At 41.2% G+C, this 25,820-nt stretch overlaps 1 protein-coding gene across 15 annotated transcripts in view; it reads right to left on the bottom strand.

The window, feature by feature from the left end:
* The window catches only part of PRRC2C (proline rich coiled-coil 2C), a 90,750-nt gene that overhangs the window by 42,758 nt on the left and 22,172 nt on the right, over positions 1-25,820 (bottom strand). For 11 of the 15 annotated variants that reach the window (XM_066371492.1, XM_066371499.1, XM_066371501.1 and 8 more), the window contains exons 2-12: positions 21,426-21,591; positions 20,482-20,659; positions 18,883-18,992; positions 17,698-17,823; positions 15,303-15,526; positions 12,233-12,315; positions 11,528-11,661; positions 11,364-11,451; positions 8,956-9,100; positions 6,867-6,920; positions 2,203-2,800 (exon numbers count right to left, since the gene is read on the bottom strand). In XM_066371492.1, the coding sequence (XP_066227589.1) occupies positions 2,203-2,800; positions 6,867-6,920; positions 8,956-9,100; positions 11,364-11,451; positions 11,528-11,661; positions 12,233-12,315; positions 15,303-15,526; positions 17,698-17,823; positions 18,883-18,992; positions 20,482-20,659; positions 21,426-21,537 (1,852 nt within the window). In that variant the 5' untranslated portion in view covers positions 21,538-21,591. The remainder of the gene's footprint in view (positions 1-2,202; positions 2,801-6,866; positions 6,921-8,955; positions 9,101-11,363; positions 11,452-11,527; positions 11,662-12,232; positions 12,316-15,302; positions 15,527-17,697; positions 17,824-18,882; positions 18,993-20,481; positions 20,660-21,425; positions 21,592-25,820) is intronic. The other 4 variants (XM_066371495.1, XM_066371498.1, XM_066371504.1 and 1 more) reach the window with 2 other exon arrangements.

Raw genomic sequence — 25,820 nt, 5'->3', positions numbered from 1 at the left:
AAATAATTCATCTAAAAGCTAATATTGTAATAACTGGTTTATAACTCTATCTTGTTTTCTATATAACTTAATAAACTAAAGCATTTTAAAGAATGTTTATGTTTTGAGGGGTATAATGTATAAAGATGTAGTTCTGTGACATCAACAACCAAAAGGAGTCAGAATGGAGCTGTTAATGGAATTCATCGAAATTACTGATTTGGCAATGACTTCCCGGATATGACACCAAAGGTAGAAAGCAGAAAAATTAAAAAAAAAAAAAGACAAATTGGACTTCAAAAAACTAAGATTTTACGCATCAAAAATAAAAATCTAGAATGAAAAGACAACCCATGGAATGCGAAAAAATGTTGGCAAATCATATATCAATTAAGGGATTAACATCCAGAATATATTCAGCCAAAGCAACCAATCAGATTAAAAAATGAAGACATTTCTCCAAAGATATGCAAATAGCAATAAACACTGTGAAGATACTTAACCTCACTAATCAAATGCAAATCAAAACTACAATGAGATACCACCTCACATCCATTAGGATGACTACAAAAAAAATAAAAGAAAATAACAAATGTTGGCAAGAATCTACAGAAACTAGAACCCTTGTAACAATGTTGGTGGGGACGTAAAATGTTAATCACTAAAAAAAAACAGTATATTGGTTCCTCAAAAAATTAAAAGTAAAATTTATCCTATGATCCAGTACAAATATTGATCGACTTACAACCTATGCAACTGATGACCATTCAACTTTACGACCACAATTGCTAGCCACGACTGCTCCGCCTCTGGCAGCGCAAGCGTTGCCCAGATGGGCATACGACAGTGCGGACCAGCTTCTGGTAGCACTACCACCTCTGTGTGCACCATTTCAACTGTTATCCCAGACTCAGTACAGCAATTTGTGTTTTGTGTCTTGGATATTTTTCATCAAACCCCTCCCAAAATGTCTACCAAGAGGAAATTGTCTTTGCAAATATTAAACCAGTTGTACTGGTAATGCAGTGTTTTACTTAAACCTGACAAACGTAAAAATAAGAAACAAAATGGTGTAGAGATGATACAAATGGCATAAAATGAACAAAGAAAATTATGATATATGACAATAATGAAAGAAAATTATGATAAAATATGACTTAAAAGATTTTTATAACATCATTTCACAGTACTGTACATAAAGCCTACTCAATTTATGACCAAATTGTGTTATGACTGGTCTGTCGGAACCAATCGTGGTCATAAGTTGAGCACTAGCCATAATGCTATTTCTGGGTATGAACTTAAAATAATAAAAGCAGGGTCTTCCAGCATGACCGGCGGTTGCACAGTGGATACAGCATCAAACTGGATGCTGAGGACCCACGCACAAAACCCCAAGGTCGCTGTCTTGGCTGGAGATCCCCCCCACCATCAAGGTACTTATAAGAGAAGAATCAATGAACAACTAGGGTGCCACAACTAGGAGTTGATGCTTCTCATTTCTCTCCCTTTCTGTCTGCCTGCCTTTCTCTCTCTCTAAAAAAATTAAAAATAATAAGTGTCTCAAGGAGATTTCTATACAATCACATTCACAGCAGCATTATTCAAAATATGTAAAACAAGGAAACTATCCAGATGTTCACAGCAAATGAATGGACAAACAAAATATGGTATATACACACAACAGATTACTAGGCTTAGGGGAGAAAATTCTTGTTATATGCTATAATAGGAATTAACCAAGAGAACGTCATGCTAAGTGAAATAAACCAGTCACAAAAAGACAAATACTGTATGACTACACTAATACGAAGCACTTAGCATCACTGAGACAAAAAGAATGGTCACAGGGGCTGGGGGTAGAGAACAGGGTGCTACTGTTTACAGAGTGCAGTTTCAGTTTTGCAAGGTGAAGAGTTCTGGAGATGGATGGTGGTGATGGTCGTACATTATGAATGTGTTAATACCATTACACTGCACACGCCAAAATGGTGAAGATGCTCAATTTTAGGCCACCCTTATTTTACCACAATAAAAATCATTAGGGAAAAAGAACATATTTAAGCATCCAATAAAAGCTAATTTCTATCAACTCCCCTCACCCAACAATCTTTATTTAGATCACACATTATTTTTTAGATTTTTAAGTTCAGGTTACACTTATTAAAAGGCACAAACACCAACACTGGAACACACAGTTTTGGAAAGCGTGCACTAACGAACCTTTATTACAGCTGTTCTCACTTTCCGATTTCTCTGCCACAGGCTCGAGAGCAGGTTCTTTGTGTTCGGCGTTTTCCTCCACTTTCTCCCTTTCTTTCTTCTCCAGCTCCCAGTCCTGGTCCTGCTCCTTCGTCTTCTGCAGTTCCAGTTCTTTCTCCTGCTGCCGTTCCAGTTCTTTCTCTCTCTCTTGCTTTCTTTCCTTCTCCATCTCTCTCTGCTTTTCCTGCTCTCTCTCCAGTTCTCGCTCCTTCTCCTGCTGTCTCTCCTTGTCCCGCTCCTTCTCTCTCTCCAGTTCTTTCTCTCGCTCCCGTTCTTTCTCCCGCTCCCGTTCTCTAACTTCCTCTGCAGATGGCTGCTTGTCCACGATGCCCAGCTTCTCGTCCAGGCGTTTCAGCTTCTCCGCACAGGCCGCCTTCCTCTGCTCCTCCATCCGCCGCTCCTCCTCCTCGCGCCGCTTGCGTGCCCGCTCCACTGCAGCCGACAGCTCCGACTGCTGCCGCCGCCTCTGCTTCCACATCTCATCCTCGTCTGGCACTTGCTGCTTGGCGGGGAAAGGGCCGGGTCTGCCGGGCGCGGCCTGCCGGTCTGGAGGCGGGTGCTGAAACAGAAAATCGACCAGATGAGGGGACACATCTATTCCTGACAAGCGGTGCACATCACAGCGTGGAGAGGGGGACAACTCCACAAAATGGCCAATTTTCCTGATAAACACACATATTAAAATGCAAACAGGTAACAACAAGCGGAAAACATGACATCTAGATTAAGTCCCCAAACAAAGACCAGCATAATTAATGCAACCATTTAATATTTACTTAGCATGCACCTATGTATTGTGCTGGACATGACACTCAGTATTTGTTGAATAAAATTAAAAACTGTCACAACGTGACTTAAAATCTAAATTTACATAGGAAATTGAGTATGTGAGTGTTTTAGCAGCAATGCAGGAGAAGAAATGCCTCAAGAGGGAGGAGAGGCCCAGAAAGACCTGCCATGGAGATGGGGGAGGTGACCGTGGGGGTGGGGGGACTGCCAGACGCTGAGGAGGGAGGCGAAACTGCCCCATACACTCCAAAGGAGGACTCCCTAGAAACCAGCCTGTATGCAGAGTGCTGTCTACACTGAGAGACCCAGAAAGGCCCGCTTACAGCCCAACGTGGAATGAGGGAGAATCCCTGGAGAGACCAAGTTTTAACGATTTAAAATTCAATTAATGTATTCTAAAACATCAGTGCCAGCAACCACGTAAAGATAAGCAAAATAAAAAGGGTTGCAACATTAAGGAACTAAAAAAATTATTTTAAAAATACTGACTTTAATAGCCACTAGGGTGAAAAAACCTTAAAAGCCATATATGAAATTAGAATCCTAGAAACTAATGGGATGACGCAACACTAGACTAGATAGGAAAAAAACAGAAATCAGAAATACAGGCTACAATTGACTAGCAGTGCTGTCTTGGGCAAACCACCTAATCTTTCTGGTACTTAGTTAACTTCATCTACAGCTCAAAGACAAGCTGGAAAAAAAAAGGCAAAATGCAATAATAAAAAAGTGCCTAATTTACACAATAAACTAAGAATAAGCATTTAAGCCCTGGCTGGTTGGCTCAGTGGTAGAGCATCTGCCCAGCACATGAATGTCCCAGATTCGATTCCCAGTCAAGGCACACAGGAGAAGTAACCATCTGCTTCTCCACTACTGCCCTCTCTTCGCCTCCCACAGCCATGGCTTGAACGAGGAAGTTGGCCCCAAGCACTGAGGACATTTCCATGGCTTTGCCTCAGTTGCCAAAATAGCTGGGTTGTGGAGCAATGGAGCAGTGGCCCCAGACAGGGATTGTGGGGAGGATCCCGGTCAGAGCATGTGTGGGAGCCTGTCTCATTGCCTCTCTCTCACTTAATTAAAAAATTAGCATTTAAATAAAACTTCACTGAAATATACTTTACATAAAACATGATGGACATCCATTAACTGCATAGTTTGATGAGTCTGAACACTAGTGCCCCAATCAAGACATAGGGCAGTCTCATCACCTCTGCCAGCACCACTGCCTCAGCCAAATGCTGATCCAATCTGACTGTAGAAAGTAGTTTTGCCTGTTCTAGAGTTTTAAGTTATAGTCTGTCTCTCTCATGTCCAGCTCAGGCTAACAGTTTGAAGTCCCTGTGGGCATCAACAGTTTGCCCCATTCTATTGCTGCGTAGTATTCCTTCACAGATTCCTATTTCCTATGTGGACGGCAACGTGGACTGCCTCTCCTTCTTAAACTAGAATGAAACAGCTCTGGCATTCATGCTGAAGTCTCTGTGTAAATGTGTATTTTCACTTCTCGTGCATAAATATCTAGGAACGGAACTGTTGAGTCATATGGTTAAGTGTGCGTTTCGCTGCATAAAACACTGCTCAGCTTTCCCACAGCGATGGTAGCTCCACAACCCCTGTAGCCACAGGCGAGGCGCCAGGTGCTTCGCATCCTCGCCATCGCTCCACGCCATCAGCCTCTTCAATCTGGCATGTAGGGGTTTTTATCTGCATTTGTCTGGTGACTAAAGACACTGAAGCTTTTTATGTGCTTACTGGCCATATGTATAACTTATTTTGTGACGTAAATGTTCAAAAATCACTTTTTGAGCAATTTGTCTTGTTACTGAGTTGTCAAGTTTTCTTTTTTAAATATCCCAATATATAAAGTTTTTCCTGTGACAAATCTATTCATTCCCTTGAGAGGCCAGTTTGTACCGGTTCGGTAGAACCAATACCTAATTTGTTGTTGAGCTCGGCGAACCAGTTAAAATGGCACTTGTAATCAGGGTTCCCTCTAAGGTGGGCAAATCACAATGGGGAAATCACAAATTTACATTCCTTACTTTTTTTTAATGTTCATCGCACAATAGCATATTCTAAGCGCCCCTAATAATGTTCATTCCATCCACAGGTGAAAATAATTGCAAGTGAGGATGCCAATCAAGAAGCAATTTGGAAATACCTTAAATAACAATTTTATTGCTTTTGCTGGTCAGGTATTATTATTTTTTTCATTAATAGTTTAAAAATCTTTCTTATAATCTAGTTTTGTGCACCTCTTTTATTATTCTTATTTAAGTATTAAATACATGAAGTAATAAACTACCTTTCAGTATATCTTTTTTTTATACTTAAAACTGTTACTAGGGCAGAGATCTGGTTGTGAAATTATTTGAATCCCACCACTGTTTTTAGGGTATAATCTTGGAAGACCTCTAAAATGTAAAGTAACACCTGATTAAAGAACGCGATAACAGGCAAGTTCTCAGGAAAAGAGCTTTTTACAAAGAAAACAGCAAAATGTCTTGAGGGTGCTATAAAAATAGCAATAAAAAACTGCAGAAGAGCAGAGCGAAAAGTAGATGAAATCAGAAAAGTACAGAGACCTCACAGCCCAAAGAAAGGAGCTGGGTGGAAAAATGACAGGCCTTAAACAGTCTGAGATCAGACGCATCGCAGAAGCCCCGAGACCCCACTGTGGTGGTGGCAGGAAGTACTCAATGTAGGAATAGAAATAATCTGAAGGCAGAGGTGACCTAATTTGCTGAGAGCTGTCACCTAAGACGGAGAGGACATGGGAAGAAGCAGGACAGTATGTGTGTGAGTCAAGGGTTAGGACACGCTAAGTATGAAATACCTATCAGAGATCCAAGTGGAGATACCTGAACTGACATAGAATTTCTGGGACTTTGTGGATGCAGAGTCAACTGGGTGCATTGTTCTGTGCCATTTTATGTAAAGGATTAAACATCTGTGGACCAGGGGCTCTGCAGGGGGTCCTGGAACGAGCCCCACAGATATAGAAGGACAACTATAGTTAGGTCTTGGGAAAGTTGAAAGTTAAACCTGGATCTGACTGCCTGGGGGTGTTAGTGCCCCTAACAGTGTTCAAGGGTCCACTGTAGCTAGACAAGTGGTGAGAACACAGCCCTGCACCCTCCACCACCCAAAGTTCATTACAGGAAGCCCAGAAGGAGGGCAATCTGAAGAAAGGGAAGAAAATGATATAATAGTTCAAAAGTAAAGTGTTTTAAGAAAGATGGAAAGATTAACTATGTCAACTGCTGCTGACTTTAAGTAAAAGACAAGAGGAGTGGATCTGGCAAGATGGAAGTCATTGCTGACCTTGACAGTAATACTATAGTTTCAAAGGTATAGTGGGAGATGCTGATGGGAGAGAAAGGGAAGACAGTAAGTGTGAACAGCTCACTGAAATGACTTTGCTATGAAGTAGAGTGGAGAAATAGGCAAGAAACTGAACGGGGATGGAGGATGGTGGGAGTTGAAGGACAGCTGGGTTAAAATGGAGATACTATGACTGAAAGCGACACAAGATGGGATCCACGGGAAAAGACGTGCCCTCAGGAACAGAACAATGGAAGGGAGTCACAACAGGGTGAACACCAAAATGGAAAAAGTAGGTACTTCTCATTTTCCTAGTGAAATGAGGAATGTGCTCATCAACTGAGAATGCAGAGGGACAGGATAAAGAAGAAGACATTAGGAACTACAAGGTCAACTCCATAACTATTTTATAAAAGTTATTTATAAAATACAACTCATACACAGGCAACTTCCATGAAAACAAAGTCAAATATATACAGACCATAAACCAGCATGTAGTGAGAATTTACCTGTTGTGCAAGCAACTTTGGAGGTGGTGGCAGGTGAGAAGACGGTCCACGTTCCTAAGAATTGTTACAGAATAATCAGACTGGAAATATTTCTGAATGAGATTTTTTTCAATGAGACCCAAGATCGAAAAAGCAACCATCAATTATCCTTCTCTACTTTTTCATAAAAGCACACCACTCACTGCAAGATAACTTGACATCCTATAGACACACTCTGTGACTTTAACAAGGTTAAAAACTTGGCAAAAGTTAGAACTTGGCAAAAAGTAGAATTTCAATGTATAAATTCTCAAATTCTAGTCCAGGTTATTTGGCTTCTTAGAAATATGCCTCAAATTAAAAAATTTTATTTATGAAGGCTCAATACTTTTTCTGGATTTTCTTTCAGTTGGCAAACTAAAACTGAGATTTACATAAAGAAAAAAATCTAAGCCATATTGGAACCAGATATAATATATGGAACATTCCCTTACTAATATACACATCAATGTCACAAACAGAAAGAATTTAGACACCAAAATACAGTCTATAATGTAATATTCCTCTATTCTTTGAGGAAGAAAGGAATTATCATTTCCCATTAAGTCAGTAGATTAAGATTTTATATAAAAATAACACTTGAAAAATCCCTTTTTACAGTTCCCAACGTAGCATACAAAACAGCAGGTTCTGACACAGCTCTCACTTCTCTCCAGAATGAGACCCCTGACCACTGCAAAGCGCCATGCTTCCCACACGCTCTGCTCTGCACATGCGCTGTGGCTTGCAGTCACTCTCCTTTCTATTTCCTACTTCTACTAGCAAGGCTACTACTAAAGCCTTTCATAACATCCTCTATCACAGTGTATTCCGGCCGATGCTTGCTGGCTTTCCTTTCCTTTCATACAGACTGTTACTACCCACTTTTCCTCCTGCATGGTTCCTTGATCTGTTTGTATGACTTAGGCCAACATGTGCTGCTGAGTGCACTGTGAGTTAAGTGGACTCTCTGGAAGGAAGCCCTTTTTTAAATCCTGGTTTTCAATGAAGCTCTTGCCACATCTTAGAACAGGAATTGGGAACCTATGGCTCGCGAGCCAGATGTGGCTCTTTTGATGGCTGCATCTGGCTCGCAGACAAGTCTTTAATAAAAAAAATGTAAAACATTCTCACGTATTACAATCCATTCATTTCCTACCACTCATGTTCATGGATGCGGGTGGCTGGAGCCAATCACAGCTGTCCTCTGGGACAACACCAAATTTTTATTGGATAATTTGTAATGTGCACGGGTGTTTGTATGGCTCTCACAGAATTACATTTTAAAATATGGCGTTCATGACTCTCTCAGCCAAAAAGGTTTCTGACCCCATCTTAGAAGTTGGGTCAAGTGTATGTGTTGCCCACATACTTCGTCCCTTCTTTAACAATTTTCTCCAAACTATCTCAGAGTTAATAGATTTCTCTAGCTCTGTATGTTATCTCCCGACTCAAGAGAGCGTGCAATTTCATACATAAGTACTGACTGGATGTATAAAATGTTCAGTACTCCATAAATCACTTCAGAAATGACATAACAGTTTGGCAAACTTTGACATAATTGACCTGTTATAAGAAAAAAAGTAAATCTTAAGTTTCTACTTGATAATCTGAGCTACTGTCTTAGTAGTTCCTGTTATATGCAATTTAGATCTACACTTATTGGCACAGTGGATAGAACATCAGACTGGGATATAGAGGACCCAGGTTCGAGACCCCGAGGTCACCAGCTTGAGCGCGGGCTCATCTGGTTTGAGCAAAAGCTCACTAGCCTGGACCCAAGGTCGCTGGCTCGAGCGAGGGATTACCGTAGCCCACGGTCAAGGCACATATGAGAAAGCAATCAATGAACTAAGGTGTTGCAACAAAAAACTGATGATTGATGCTTCTCATCTCTCTCCGTTCCTGTCTGTCTGTCCCTATCTAGCCCTCTCTGACTCTCTGTCTCTGTAAAAAAAAATAATTAAAAAAAACACAGTTTCCTTTTCCTAAGTCTTTATTCAACTATGATTATAAGGTCAAATGATCCATAGTATGTGCACTGACCAAGTCCTCCCTGAGCCCAACACACCTGGTTAAATGGCGGTCCTTTCCCGTAAGGACCTTTGGCCGCTGGGGGCTGCACGGGGGTCTGAGATGCCGGTTTGGCGTTGCACACCTCATCCACTTCTTTCCGGGTCTCCGTACTGTCAGAGGCTTTTGAACCTTGATCCTCACTAAAGAATCAAAAACCAGGTAAGATAAAATGTAAAATGGACAGACTTTACCATAAGTAAATGCATTTTCTTTATTTAAAAAAGACTTTATTTCCATATGGTTTCAAAAGAAAATTCTACCAAGGAATGAGGACTCTGTGACGCAGCTGTGCTCACTGGTTTATTTAGTAAGTGTACACTGTGTATCTCCAGTGTGGCGGGGCCAGCACAGCGTTAGGAGCTGTCCAACACAGACGCTCACACCTGGCACACAACCTGCCAAAGGGTCAGAATCCCCCATTTTCTGTCACCCTCACCCAAAGTCTCCCCCGAATGCAACTGAGAAATATTACTAATAACTGGACTGATTTATTCTGATGTAATGAAAATGATAAATCACAATAAACAACAGGCATCTCACAACTGATCACGTAGCAACAGTGTATGACTGAAAAACCACACCAATATGTGCATGCAAGCTCCCACGTATTCTAAGAGCCGAATTGCTATGCCACAGAACCCATATGCACTGACTCTGATAGCTATATATTCTTCTGTATATTCCAGAATAGAAAAAGCTCCTATTTTCTTTTTTTTTAATTTTATTTATTCATTTTTAGAGAGGAGAGAGGGAGAGAGAGGAGAGACAGAGAGAGAGAGAGAGAGAGAGAGAGAGAGGAAAGAGAGAGAGAAAGAAGGGGGGAGGAGCTGGAAGCATCAACTCCCATATGTGCCTTGACCAGGCAAGCCCAGGGTTTCGAACCAGCGACCTCAGCATTCCAGGTCGACGCTTTATTCACTGCGCCACCACAGGTCAGGCCACTCCTATTTTCTAAGGAGCTGCTTGCTAAGCTTAAAAAAATCAAAGACTTGAAGTAGTTCTATTAACCCAAGTAATTTTTCTCCAGTTTTATAAATATGGATCAGTTCAAGTAAGTTTTTAATGGTCCTTAATATTGTCTCTCAAAATATTTCCAATTAGATGGCAAGCATCTGAATATAAACATCTTTGTTTAAATATGTACTTTTTATAAAGAAACATCAAATTTTAATTCACTGATTAGCTGTATTTCATTAATTTAATTTTACTATTATTATTTCTTTTTTTTTTTTTTTTTGCATTTTTCTGAAGCTGGAAACAGGGAGAGACAGTCAGACAGACTCCCGCATGCGCCCGACCGGGATCCACCCGGCACGCCCACCAGGGGCGAAGCTCTGCCCACCAGGGGGCGATGCTCTGCCCATCCTGGGCGTCGCCATGTTGCGACCAGAGCCACTCTAGCGCCTGAGGCAGAGGCCACAGAGCCATCCCCAGCGCCCGGGCCATCCTTGCTCCAATGGAGCCTTGGCTGCGGGAGGGGAAGAGAGAGACAGAGAGGAAGGCGCGGCGGAGGGGTGGAGAAGCAAATGGGCGCTTCTCCTGTGTGCCCTGGCCGGGAATTGAACCCGGGTCCTCCGCACGCTAGGCCGACGCTCTACCGCTGAGCCAACCGGCCAGGGCACTATTATTATTTCTTGACAGAGACAGAGAGACACAGATAGGGATGGACAGGCAAGAAGGAAGAGAAATGAAAAGCATCAATTCTTTGTTGTGGCACCTTAGTTGTTCAATGATTGCTTTCTCATATGTGCCTTATGGATGGAGGGGGCTACAGCAGATCGAGTAACCCCTTGCTCAAGCCAGCGACCTTTGGGCTCAAGCCAGCGACCTCGGGGTTTCGAACCTGGGTCCTCCACGTCCCAGTCTGACGCTCTTATCCATTGTGCCACCACCTGGTCAGGCTATTTTATTTTTTTTTTAAATTTTAGGTGAGAGGAGGGGAGATAGTGAGGCAGAATCCCACATGCATCCCAACTGGGATCCACCCAGCAACCACATCTGGGGCCAATGCTCAAATCAACCAAGATATCCTCAATGCTCAGGGCCACACTTGAACCAACCAAGCTGGCTGCAGGAGGGGAAGAAGCGGAAGAAGGAGGGAAAGAGGGAGGGGTGGAGAAGCAGATGGTTGTTGCTTCTCCTGTGTGCCCTGACTAGGAATCGAACACAGGACATCCATAAACTGGGGCCAACACTCTATCCACTGAGCCACTGACCAGAGTTAATTAGCTGTACTTTAAAAATCTGGCTCATTAATCACCTCCCCACTCAATAAAAGTTCTTGGAGTAGAATGTAGAAATTCTATAAATAAGGAACAAATGCCTATTAATGGAGCTTCTCTAACTGGCCAATATCACATCAACACACTCACACTATTAATAGTAAAAGAGATCACAGTTTACCTGTTGTTTTCTTTAGGGGTACTGCTTCCTTGCTCATCATCGTCACTGAAATTCAGCTGTTCTGTATAATCGACTTCCATCTGGGCACCTATTAAATGAAGGAAAACTCAGTCTGACTGTTTAAAAGCATTTGAAAATTTAAAATGCTTAATTATGCCTCTTACCTGCCCAGCCTTCGTCAGCTTCCGCATCTAGGTTATCGAATTTATCAAGCTCCTTCAGTTCTGATGCACTGAGGATGGAGGGGCGTTCAGGCTCAGAGGCCCAGGACGGAGGGGGGCCTCGTCCTCGAAGGCCTCTAACAAACAGTAGGTTGTAAGAGAAAAGGATACCAGTTAAATAATAATAAATTTAAAAGATTAAAATCTATATTGCCCATTTAAATTCAACAGTTTTCTACATAATACACAAAAAATTTTGTACCTAAGATGTGTATGATAAAATTATAACCTTAATATATACATTTAGAATATATAGTTCTTATGTATTTAATAGCAGGAAAGATATTTTAATTGCCAAATATTTAAAATAAGATAAATACATATGAAAGGATAATATGGCTGAGACTAATATCAATCTCAAACTAAAGAACTTGAAGAAAAACCATCACCAGGAAGACGCTCAAGCATTAGGCAAAAAAACCCACCAAAGATGAGTCCTTAACATCACAGAAGAAAGAAGAGATCAACAAGTGCCATTAATTTTCAGTTTAAGAAGAAAGTATTTCTGTTGTCTTATAAAAGCTAGACAAGTATGGCAATCGTACTTTGAAAACAGAGAAATGAATCAATCATAATCCACTCAACAACCACAAAAATTTTCACTAGCTCACGCATGCCTTGCATAGTTGAGTCATTTGACAGTCTTACTTGTTTGCTTCAGATAAAGAAGGTGGAAATCTCATGGGACCATGAAGAGCAGGATATGCCATCCTTGGATACTGTTGAAACATCTGAATGTGGGAAACAAAAGATTAATAAATTTAGCAGCCCAGTTATTTTTAAAAAATGATCACCCTAACCCTGAAATTACAATTTATAGAAAAATGGCTAAAATAAACAGTACTATGGCATGACCAGGCATTGGCGCAGTGGATAGAGCGCTGGACTGGGATGCAGAGGACTCAGGTTTAAGACCCTGAGGTCGGGCCCTGGCCGGTTGGCTCAGCGGTAGAGCGTCGCCCTGGTGTGCAGGGGACCCGGGTTCGATTCCCGGCCAGGGCACATAGGAGAAGCGCCCATTTGCTTCTCCACCGCCCCCTCCTTCCTCTGTCTCTCTTCCCCTCCCGCAGCCAAGGCTCCATTGGAGCAAAGATGGCCCGGGCGCTGGGGATGGCTCCTTGGCCTCTGCCCCAGGCGCTAGAGTGGCTCTGGTCGCGGCAGAGCGATGCCCCGGAGGGGCAGAGCGTCGCCCCTGGTGGGCGTGCTGGGTGGATCCTGGTCGGGCGCATGCGGGAGACTGTCTGACTGTCTCTCCCCGTTTCCAGCTTCAGAAAAATACAGAAAAATAAATAAATAAATAAAAGACCCTGAGGTCGCTAGCTTGAGCGCAGGCTCATCTGGTTTGAGCAAAGCTCACCAGCTTGAGCTCAAGTTCGCTGACTCAAGCAGGGGGTCACTCGGTCTGTAGTAGCCCCCTGGTCAAAGTATATATGAGAAAGCAATCAATGAACAACTAAGGTGCTACAAAAAGAATTGATGCTTCTCATCTCTCTCCCTTCCTGTCTGTCTGTCCTTATCTGTCCCTCTCTGTCTCCGTCACACACACACACAAATAAACAGTACTATGAATAATTGATTTTATCTTCTAGTATTGATCACCATCCACCCTCAAAAACAAGCCATTTGTAAGATTACTGCCTCCAAGTCCTTACAAATAGTAATAATCAGCATCCATCATAGAAGAGCTTGTTACCCCATTAACCATATTACATAAAAGTGAATGGAAAACTAAAAAAGATAACATGAAAACACTGCAGCAAACAGCAAAGTCTTCAGCAAGTTCAATTATTTGAAAGGAAATAATGTGTGACTTTATCCATGCAGGAGTGGAATAACTGATGGCAGATTTGCTGATAAAGGGAAACTCAGCTCAGATAAAAATAAGAGGGACCATCCCCAGAGGAGCAAGGGAGGAGTGGGGGATGGAGTGACTGAAGATTTCTGTGGGAAGGATACAGGGGGTCCCAGTCAAGTCACAACGCAGGCAGTAATTGTACATTGAGGTGCAAAGATGATGCTCTCAATGGGGACTTGGCTTTGACAAGCTGAGTTAATGATAAGTTATAAGACAGATTATAAAGAGAAATAAACACCAAGGGGTTCACCTTATGATTTGGAAGGAAAGAAATGTCAAGGAGTGCTTGGCTATTTACTATCTACTTATACCCAGATCAAATGATATAAACAAAACAGAACTTTTCTAAAAACAAACCAAAAAAAGTTGGTAGGTGAGGTAATTACTTTATACTTGAAGAAAGGCTATGCTTGTATGATCATACATAAAGGCACCAAATGAAACTACTAATTTATAGAAAATACAAGTCAGAAGTACATATTAAGTGAAACTCCAAAGATTGAATCAGCAAAATTCAAATTGAGAAACACCACAGGATAAAAGTAAATTGTAGCAGATAAGCTCCAAAGAAAACAAGGAGATGGAGAGAAAGAGATACCCATGGATAACAAGACTACTAAGAGACACAGGAACCAATTTCAAGGAACAGACTTATCTGGCTCCTAATGATGAGACAATCGGGAATAGTAGAATACTGATATCCTAAAAAAACTTTCTTTTTAGGTATGACAATGGCATTGTGAAACCCCCTCCCCAGTCTTGATCTTTAAAAAATAATAACCTAAAATGTATATGGGTGAAATAAGGTATTTTAGATTTGCTTTAATAATCTAAGATGTTGGGAAACAGGAGATAAGACTGACCACAAACTGAGAACTTTTTTCCCCCCTTAAGTGAGAAGCAGGAAGGCAGAGAGACATACTCTCATATGGGTCTCGAATGAAATCCACTTGGCAAGCCCCCTATGGAATGATGCTCTGCCCATCTGGGGCCGCTGCTCCGTTGCTCGGCAACTGAGCTATTTTAGCATCTGAGGCAAGGCCATGGAGCCATCCTCAGCCAACTTGCTCCAACTGAGTTATGGCTGTGGGAAGGGAAAAGAGAGTAAGAGAGAGACAGAAAAGGGAGAAAGGGAGGGGTGAAGAGGCAGATGATCGCTTCTCCTGTGTACCCTGACCAGGAATTGAAACCAGGACATCTACACATGAGACCGATATTCTACCCCTGAGCCAACCAGTCAGGGCCAATAACTGTTAAAGATGGATGGTAAACATAGAAAGAGGGAGGTTCATTGTACTAGTATCTTTATTTCTGCGTATTTAAAATACTCCATAATGAAAAGGTAAACAAAGTTTACCTTTAGAACTAAAAGGTAAACTTTTAGTTCTATAAAACTTTAGAACTAAAGCAGCTATCAATCATTTCTGTGCCATAAACAACCCCTTTGGCAGTCTGATAAATTCTATGGACCTTTACTTAATAGAACTATTTTAAAATGTATAATCTAAATGCAAGGTGTAACAAAGGAAAACAATTACACTAAAATTTTTTCAACACAGTATTTAAAAATCAAAATTTATGACTTAGTACTGTATGTACTTCTTTATTAGGTCACTAAATAACAAGTGGGTCTAATGACTATCATGAAGTAATGTTGAGTATAAACAATACTTAAAACAATGTAACATGACATGAGAATACCTAGGACCCCTAATAATGATAAAAACATGGGTACTAGGAAAATGCTAATTTTTATTAGATGTTCATGAAAATAAAGAGCTAAACTTTTCCCCATTCCAATTCTCTTCTTGGAGCCCAGATAAAAACCTTGTACCGAAGCACCTGCTCGTTCACAGTACTCACGTAAGGAGGCATCACAGCTCGGTACTGGGAGGCAAGGGCGGGCTGCTGCCCATTCAGCTTGGCCTGCGGAGGACCACAAGCTATCCTCTTTTCCACCACTTTGAGGATGTCATTTTGCTCTGAGGACCCAGTCGTGCTTTCATCCTGGCCAGAGAGCTTTTCATCTTGGTCAGAGGTTGAGGGTGAGCCAGCAGACTTACCGCCATCTCTCCAGCAAGCAACATCTAGTATGGAGAGAAGAAAGAAATCTGAAAATGTAACGAAGTGAAGCCACACCCGGCACATTTCGAGCAAACTGAAGCAAGTAAGAAGCAAGCCTAGCGATGGAGCAGAGGAGCCCGAGGCAGGCTCTGCTAAGGGCTCTAAGTGTTCAGGCAGTCAGAGCGTGGGCCTCCAGGGCAGAAGAGCTACCTGGCAGTGGGGCCTCCAAGGTCAGACACTGGGTTTGGGGAGAACACAGTAGCACTTCCCTGTTAAACTTCAGCAATACCTGACAGGGAGTTTATGTATTTAAAGACATTATTTTGTTAGTAGTTAGAGACACAGAAATATCAATTTGTTGTTCCACTGACATTTTTTTTTTAACATTTTTACAGAGACAGAGAGAGAGTCCAAGAGAGGGATAGATAGGAACAGACAGACATGAACAGAGATGAGAAGCACCAATCATCAGTTTTTCGTTGCGACACCTTAGTTGTTCATTGACTGCTTTCTCATATGTGCCTTGACCGTGGGCCTTCAGCAGACTGAGTAACCCCTTTGCTCAAGCCAGCGACCTTGGGTCCAAGTGGTGAGCTTTGCTCAAACCAGATGAGCCCGCGCTCAAGCTGGCAACCTCGGGGTCTCGAACCTGGGTCCTTCGCATTCCAGTCTGATGCTCTATCCACTGTGCCACTGCCTGGGTCAGGCTGTTCCACTGACTTATGCATTCATTGGCTGATTCTTGAATGTGCCCCAACTGGGAATCAAAGCCATAGCCTTGGCTTATCAGTATGAAGCTCTAACCAACTGAGCTACCAGGCCAGGGGTTGGCAGGGAGTTTAAAATCAGTTATGCCTGAGGTGTCCTAAGGGAAGGGGGTGGGAGCTCTACAACCCAAAGGACTTGATAGTGATGTTCTAGTTCATTCATTTTCAGTATGCTATTATCGCCAGTTACATGTGCCCAGGTGAGTGGATTTGACTGTATCATTTGGTCCAAGTAAGACTGGTGAACAGCTTTACAAAAAAACCATGTTTGGTAGTCACCTCCGAGATGGCCCAAAGGGCCTTCTGTCACCTGGTAGCCACACCCTGTGTACCACCCTCACAGTGCAATAGGGCTGGTCTGTGTGACTGAGAGACAAGTATGGCATGTCTCATCTGAGGTTCGGGTACAAAAGACCGTGGCTCCCATCTGAGGTGGGAGATGTCTGTCAGTCTGTCTTTACTGTTTCTGAGGAAGCCTTGCTGTGAGCAGCCACGTACAAAAGAGCCCCCACGGGTGAGCTTGGACAGTAGCCCCATCACATGTGCGTCAGGCTATGGCTCCAGTACAGCTACTGGGAGTTCCTGAGCCACAAGCCCCTGCTGAGCTGCTCCCACATGCCCGAGCATCAGAGACTGTGGGACAACAGGATCCATGGCAGTTTCTAGTCTGGACTGCCGGGTCTGTTCTGTAGCAACAGATAACTGACGAAAGTCAGCTGAAACAAAATAGCATAGCCAACACATCTACTCCCAATATAAACTCAGGAACACTACAAAACTCAACAATAAGAAAGAGATGATTTACCCAGACCTAACAAGAAATGAGCCAAAGGAAATATGAAATGTATCAGGTTACCAGATATAAGATTTGTAACCATTAATGTCAAGAGGAAGTTCCCCAGGTATACAGGTCCTTTGAGATATTGGGTCATAATGACATTCTGAAGCTAATACAATTAATAAGCATTAAAGAAATCTCTCAAAGATTTTATATTTTTATTTTTAGACTTTGCTTTGTAACATACAGAATACAAATATCTCTCACTATCTGAAATGATTTGGTCGTGGGTTTGAGTACAGAAAGCAAGGGATCCCTGATTTTAATGGAGTAGCAAATAAATGAGTAGAATTTATAAATATTTGCATACTGGAGGTTTGCAATAAATATTTTACTATTGTAAAAACTAAATATTAATGTGCAAGTAAGTCACCTAGGCCTCTTGTTTAGGTGTACACTTCCAACAAGTTCTCAAGCTAAACTGATGTTGTCCATGCAGAAATCACACTCGAGTGGCAAGCAACTACTTCTGCCTGCCTTTTAAAATTAGGCAAGTCACACACACACACAATACTACAGGCAGGAAGTCACAGCACAAGATGAAACAAATATATAATCTCGTTCTGTATTAAACAGAAAGTACTCTTACTTGGGGGCCGTAAACTGGGTCCAGGTCCATAGTTGTCATCATTTGTTTCTTTTTCTTTCTTTTCCTGATCCCCAGCTGCCTGCAGGCTGGGAAACTCTTGCTGAAAATGACTATTCACCTGGATTCCTACAGGTTAAAAAAAAAATCACAAAAAACACACATATTAAATGTAACTTACATACCAAAGATAATTCAAAGACCCTCCCAGGATAGAGCTCTCCTGCCTTTAGCTGATAAACTATTCCACATTTCAGTGATGATTATTCATATCCATAAAACATTTTAATTATTTAGATTCCCTTGAAAAGTTAATGAACAGCCATGAGAAGATAAAAATCTAAGAAAGGAACCTGTGAGACACTGTCCCCAAGGACTCATTAAGATGAAGAAGTTTCACTTCTGTTTCTTTCATTTATTTCAGTGAAAGTCAAATTCCTTTGCTACTACCTCTAAGAATCAGTTCAAATCATATCACTGAAACAGTTTTATGAATAAACTTTGCAAGTACAACTGTGAGGCTAAAATGCCCTCATTTCATTTAATCCATGCTGAAATACTAGTTGTGCCTCAATATTCACCCACTTCCCTACCTGCATATTTATTTTTATACTTCTATAAATTAAAAGAGCTGATTTTATCAGCTTCGGGGTCTAAATGAGTTTCTCCATACAATGTTTTATAAACACTCTCTGTTTGGCAAGTAGGAAAATTTTGCTGGGGAGTCCATCCTTGGGGGAGGGAAGTATCGCAGCTACTATGCTTTATGACTACATCTAGCTCCTCTCTACCATGGAAATCATGAAAAGCTTGTCTGAGACAGAGAGGTTCGGGGCACAGATGGAGATAAATATGGTTTCTAGCAATCTACGCAATGCCCAGGCACTTATGTCTCAAAGACATAAGTACAAGGTCTTATCTAGTTGGTAGGGTCAAGATAAAATAACGTGGGACAGAAGATATCATAAAGACTCCTTTTTAAACCCCTATCATTATCTTTATGGCATACAGGGCTCTTGACACAGAAACTTAACTAGCCCAAGAGATTTTCAGAAGACCCCTACAAGGCCTGAGTATATCCTCTGACAACGTTCTCTGCCCCTGCCAACGCACGACTCCACATATCTCCGGCATGGCTGCTCAGTAACTATCAAGCCTGACCAGGTTCCCCAGCTAATGGCCACTTACCATCTCCTTGCCCACCTTGCTTGTTACTGGCCCATGATTTTGGAGCAGGCGCTACTTCTGGGGGAGCTGCAACCCCAGGTTTTGGCTGTGCTGGTGGAACTTCTGGTGCTCTTAAAAAAAATATGAATCCATTATTTCAGATATTATACAATTAAATTAAATAAAACGGCATATTGTATTTAAGGTGAATGTCTGTACAAATGACCCTGGCTACATATTTACTTGTAGATGCAGCATCCACAACAGCTCTGCAACATTCTTTTAAATGACATATAGCTGTCTTTGTCCCCCTTTCATTCCTACAATAAATAAACCTAGGAGAAGACCCCTCTGCTTATTTTCATTTTGTAAAAAAAGGAAACATTATTGCACATAGCTCCCAAAACCCTGTTTTGAAGGAGAGAACATCTGTAATTAGAAGTGACAGCACAGGCAGATATACAGTCTGATGGAATTAGCCGGGGGTAAGGCTGAGCAAACGCTCCATCGGGCAGTCAACAGGTTCACCACTGGACTTACTATTGTGCTCAGAGGTTAACAGCAACCTACCTGATATACCCCAGTTAAAAGGTGTTTTTATAAAGGTCTACAGTTTTATTCAATCCTTGGAATGAGTTAATGCTTACAAATGAAAAAGGTAGTTAAGAGCCTTAAGAAATACAATATATTTCTGGTACATTCAGACCTCTGACTTGCTACTCAAAAACTAAGAAGCAGAGGATAGCCAGGGTCTTGGCAAGCTTTACTTCAATAGTCAAACACCACTATAGAGCTCCCAAAACAACTGTAGAAATTTGATAACAGATACAGGCAAAAAGTATCAAGTACCCAAATGCTAGCCTGATTTTTAAAAAATTACCACTCTTTACCTTGCTCATGAGCCCTGCATAATCATTGACACACAAGATGTTACCTATTTGTTTGAGTGAATGATGATTAACAAAGACATTATTAATTCTATCCCAGCTTTTTTGCTAACTCTTCATTCACTGAAACAATAGTACCTGGCCACCTACAATGTGCATCAGGCATAGTTTCAGGGGACCAGGCAGACAAACATTCTTAGAGCCATGGTCATATATAATAGAATCCACTGCTAATCACATCAGAAAGAGAATGCCTGACATGGCGCGAGAGGCAGAGGGAACTCGACATATAGAGCATATAAGAAAAGCCGCTACTAGTGGCAACAACGCAGATCTCTGTCCTACCTGGAGAGACGTGAATACTGCCACTAAACCCACATGCAGGGAAGATGAATCAAAAGTTGACCATCTAGCCTGACCTGTGGTGGCGCAGTGAATAAAGCATCGACCTGGAATGTTGAGGTTGCCGGTTCAATACCCTGCACTTGCCTGGTCTAAGGCACATATGGGAGTTGAAGCTTCCTGCTCCTCCCCCCTTTCTCTCTCTCTCTCCTCTCTAAAATGAATAAATTAAAAAAAAAATTTTTTTTTAAAGTTGACCATCTGGAAGACTTTCAAGGGCACGAGATGTTTAAGACACACAGCGTAACACCCAGCACATAGGAGGAACTCAAGCCTAATTTCCCTCCAAAGAAAGGGAGCCAGTTTCATTCGTTTATAGACGTTGACTTACTTTTCTTCTTCATGCTGCTCTTGTTTTGATGCCCATCCTGTGCCATCTTTAGGTACAATGTTCACATTGGGATCATTGCCTTTGTTTTCTGCTTTGAGACTTGGGAGGTTAGCGGGTGGGGGCATGCGTCGTGAAATACCAACTTTTCCAAGACTCTGTAGTCCATGTCGAGCTGCAACTAAAGATCAATAACATCATCTTTCTTAGAACATCTATTTTCTTACCCACTTTATTCTTAAAATAATACAGAATACGGATTAATAAAATCTGAAACTATTATTTCCAACATTTTAAGGAACGAATTTTAAACTAAGCCACATGCCTGCAACAAAATCAAATGCATTTAAATTATATTTAAAATAAACTAAAAAGCCACTGACCAGATGTAAAAATTCTAACAATAAACCCTATCCACTAAGAAAACGTACACATCAACAATGCCGGTTTTATAATCTATTTCAAAGTCAAAATTTAGTATGTTAAAGAATACACACACTTGACTTTACGTGCATAATGAACACTGCGAATGTAACATTGGTGTTCCAGATGTCACTTTCCACTGTAAACACTGGGTTCAAGATATCAAACACTAAAACCAAACACCACAGAGCTCTAGTCCATAACGTGAAGTGGGAATAAATATCCACTAACGCATAGCTCTATGACTACCAATTTCACTGGCCAAGTTTCCCTTTTGGAACCACACAATTCTATTTATTTTCTGCTGGCAGACAAACAAGAAATAAACATATTTATAAATTTTTTTAATTGTAAGATATTTAACTCACATCCATAAAAATGCTGTGTACACAAAAAACCCAGTGAAAACAGGCCATGTGAACATGGGTTCCTCCCATTCCCAACACTAACACTTCAGTGCACCCCTTATTGTAACAAAAGCATAAAAACCATTAAAAAAGTAAATGCCACTTGATTTTACTCACCTGTGGTTTTCTGAGTTTCTAATGATTTGCCCTTGTAAGTATTAAATAAACTGAGTGTTGCATACTTTTTCCCATCCTTTGCTTTTGTGCTCTGGCCTGACTTCTCCGACATTTCGGTGGAAACTCATCGAGTCCAAAACCTCCTGCCACACCCCTTAAAACCAGTCTTTGGGAGACACATAAAAAAAAAAAAAAAAAGAATTTTAGAATTTATTAGCTTACCAAAAACTACTACAATTCAAATGTTCACAGAAATTCTGAAAAATAAAAACACTGAAAATGAAATCAATCTTCAATCACTCACATAGATAAAAATTCACAAATTAGCTCTCTTATTATTTCCCTTCTATTTAACAGTGGGTGTGGACATATCAACCTTGCGGTTGCTGTTTTGGAGGGGTTGGGGTGGAGCAAGACAGGTGTTGATTTCTACTGAGAAGCTACCAATAGCTGAAGCAGGGTGTTAAAGATGGTGCAGATCAGGTACATCGTGCAAAAAGCACTCAGGGTCGAGGAATGCCTGTGCAGATCTAACATAAGTATCCCTTTTCATTTGTCAATTGCAGGATCAGCATCACACGCACAGATGTAGTTTTATATGCATATCAACCGCCACACTAAATACTTGTGTAATTTCATTATATTTATCAAGACTTTTCACACTTATTATCTTTTTTCAGTCTAATAACCTTATGATGTAGTCAGTATCCAGATTTGACAGATGAGGAAACCGATATTGAGAGGTAAATGAGACTGGATTAGAAACCAAGGCTTCTGGGTCAGTCCATTACACCATGCCACCAACTCCCCATATAACTGGATAAACCACTCAGCTAGCTTTCCAGGTACACACTGACAAAAACCGCCTTTCCTTGGCACAAATTGTGAAAAAAACTCATCTGCAACCAAAACAACTCCATTAATATACAGCTGATTTGCTATCATGTGCAATGATATACATAATTAATTATACCCCAACAGTGCTAAGGATGATGGTGAGAAAAGAGCTGTACTCCCAGAATCTACCCTTGTCAACAAATGGTCACCAGTAACACGACAAAGACAGGAAGAATATTTAACCAGTAACAAAAGAGGACAGTGTGTATTCAATAGTTGACATATCAAGGAAAGCAGTTAACTTGTTCTTTCACCCTCACTTGATGGCAATTTAATACCAAGAATCCTCAAACCTTTCAATATCACACCAATTTATGCAACCCTCGCGGTGGAGAGCCTTCTATGCCTAATCACAGACAAAGCAACATCCTAAGAAACTCCTGAAACATCCTAGGGCAAACAGACAATCCCACCAGTGTCTACACCCACTTTTCCCATCTATGATTGCTGTGGTTCTTAACATCACAGAGAAACTTGTTAGAAATGCAGATTCTCAGGCCCACCCCAGACCTGCTGAATCAAACACCAAGAACCGGACCCAGCACTCCCATGTTTTACAGCAACTCCTCCAGATGACTGCACACACAGAAGCTTAGAACCCACTGACTTTATTATAAACAAGCAGATTTTAAGTAGTGAACTTTAATCCTTGATGCACATTAATATCACCAGGGGATTTCCTTCTTTCCTCTCCCTCCCCTGAGAGGGGGGGACAGACAGGAACAAACAGGGAGAGAAATGAGAAGCATCAATTCTTTGTTGCGGCACCTTAGTAGTTCATTAATTGCTTTCTCATATGTGCCTTGATCTGAGGGGGCTATAGCCAAGCCAGGGACCCCTTGCTCAAGCCAACGACCTCGGTGTCTCAAACCTGGGTCCACTAGGTCCCAGGCCAACATGCTATCCATTGCACCACCACCTAGTCAGGCCAGGGAATTTCGAATACATCAGAATCTGGGGTACAAATCAACCCTTATTTAGAAAAAGCTCCTCCGACGACTCAAATAGGGAAGCAGTCTCCCACCCACTGAGTCTTTCTTTCCTTCCATCTCATCCCATCCCATCCCAGCCAGCCCTGCCTCCCATGCCCACCCTGCCCTCACTGCCTTCCTAATTCTAAACTCTCCTCTGTAGGGAAGCTCACCCACTCCTATGGTTTTAACTACCAACTGATCATCCAAAATTTCTATTACCAGCCCAGAACTCTGCATTCCTGAAGAACATATCTCATTGACTATTTACATTTCTTTGTTTTAAATAATTTCAATTTTACCCAGAACACAGGCATCCATTTTATATTAAGCAATTTAAAAGCAACTTGACCAAATATCCTGCACAGCATGACAAGAAAAATAGTAAGTAAAAAATTAAAATGACAAAATAGACAAACACAGGAAACAACCCAACTATCAACCAACAGATGAATGGATAGTTAAATTATAGTATATTTATAAAAGCCTCTTACTTTCTTGTGTTGTCCTGTTTGGTTATATTCATAGCATTTGTCACCATCTGAAACAATTTTGCTTAGCTATTATTTGCATCACTGTACTACAAAATGAGGCCAAGGAGAGTAGGTTTTGTCTCTTGTAGCTCCAGTCCACAAAAGACTATATATAGCAGGTGTTCAATAAGCATGTTTTAAAAGTATGGACACTCAGTGACTGACGTGTTATATAGTTTATCACATACGATAATGCCATTAATATCCCTGCATGTGTACTTTACACACGTTGCTATTTCTTTAGGATCGATTCTGCTGGGTTCTAAACCATTCTTACTTCCCAGGCCACACAAAACAGGCCGCAGCCCAGCTTTTAGTTGGCAAGCCCGGCCTTTATTTAGTTCATTGTAAACATGAGAAATGTCTGTTAAAATGACACTAGAATTTCCCTGTAAAAATTCCTGAGCCAGATACTTCTTTGGGCTGGTCAACTTTTGATTAACTTGTTTGTTGTTCCTGTTTTGAGCCAAATTTGGTAATTCCTATTTTCTTAGGAAACTTACCTCTTAAATCTTCTCTTCATGTATCTTTTATACCAGTGGTCCCCAACCTATTTTGGGCCATGGCCCGGTTTAATGTCAGAAAATATTTTCACAGATCGGCCTTTAGGTGGAACGGATAAATGTATCACGTGACTGAGACAAGTGTCAAGAGTGAGTCTTAGATGGCTGTAACAGAGGGAATCTGGTCATTTAAAAAAAAATAAAACATCGTTCAGACTTGAATATAAATAAAATGGAAATAATGTAAGTTATTTATTCTTTCTCTGCAGACTGGTACCAAATGGCCCAGGGGTTGGGGACCACTGTTTTATACCATCTCTTCTCATTCTTCATTTTAACCTAAAGTTAGTGTGATTCAGCTAACACGTTTTGCCCAAAAGAGAGAGTAGCTCTATGATTTACTGATTTTTATTCTTCTGTATTTATTTGAGTTTTCTTTCCTGCTTTTTTTGGGTAACTTCTGAAACTTACAGCTTTGTCTGGTAATGAAAGTCCTTAAGAGCATTCTTATGAAGCATGAAGGGGTGTTTTTTGTGTTCGTTTTGCAACTTTGATTTTGAGTTTCTCCTTTTTGCAAGAGGTTTGTTTTTATTTTCAATGGATTCATTTCTACATTTCTAGTTTTGCCTATTGGTTAACTTTGTAGCCACTAGAAACTTAAACTGCTTTCTTATCAGCAGCCCCAGGAAAAACACTATTTGTTGATTACTTGCTTATCTGACCTTTTTCTGCTTTAATATTAGCTCTATTGTTTTTCATTATTCCTTACCAGGGCTGCAGATTTCTGCATCAAATTTTACCATGCACCTCCCTGTAACCCTCTCCACTTCCTTTATATAAAGAAAATATCAAAGAAAAGAAAAGAAAATATCATTCCTGTACATCTCCTATACTCTTGATATGCTATTTTGCTTATGACATTTCTGGTCTGTGTGCGTGTGTATCTGCCTCGCTCTCTCTCCCTCTCGACACTAAGCTCAATTCTGACACTACCAACTCGGAGATGGCATCAAATCTCTTAGGTTAGTAAGGTCTCAGCCCCACAAGACTGTCCCTGCCACCACCATCACCATTTCAGATACCATTTGAAAGTCCATATTGTTACTCGGGCTGGCTAAAAGCCAGATGTCTGATTAATTTAGTGGAGCACTTCACAGAAGTTAGGGGAACAATTTCCTTACTAGATTACCAGTTAATTAGAAGTATATAGAAGGATACAGCCAGATGCAGAGATACACAGGGCGAGGCCCAGACATTTCCTAAGCACAGAAGTTTGTGATGCTCCACCTCTATCAAGTTCCAGCCACCAATGTAGTGCAGATATTTTTATGGCAAGACTGACTAAATCCTGGCCTTGGGCGATGCACTGTGCCTCCAGTTCCTCTACCTTCCCCAGGAGAGGAGGGTGGGGCCTCTCCCAGGGAAAGGCCCCTGATATGGATACAATGGGAAGGGGCCAGCTTCCAGGCTGAGGAAAAAGCAATACAAAGG

This window comes from Saccopteryx leptura, chromosome 2, assembly GCF_036850995.1.
Source record: "Saccopteryx leptura isolate mSacLep1 chromosome 2, mSacLep1_pri_phased_curated, whole genome shotgun sequence".
NCBI lineage: Eukaryota > Metazoa > Chordata > Mammalia > Chiroptera > Emballonuridae > Saccopteryx > Saccopteryx leptura.
The sequence above is the reverse complement of the archived record's forward strand: the minus strand, read 5'-3'. Positions and strand labels throughout refer to the sequence as shown.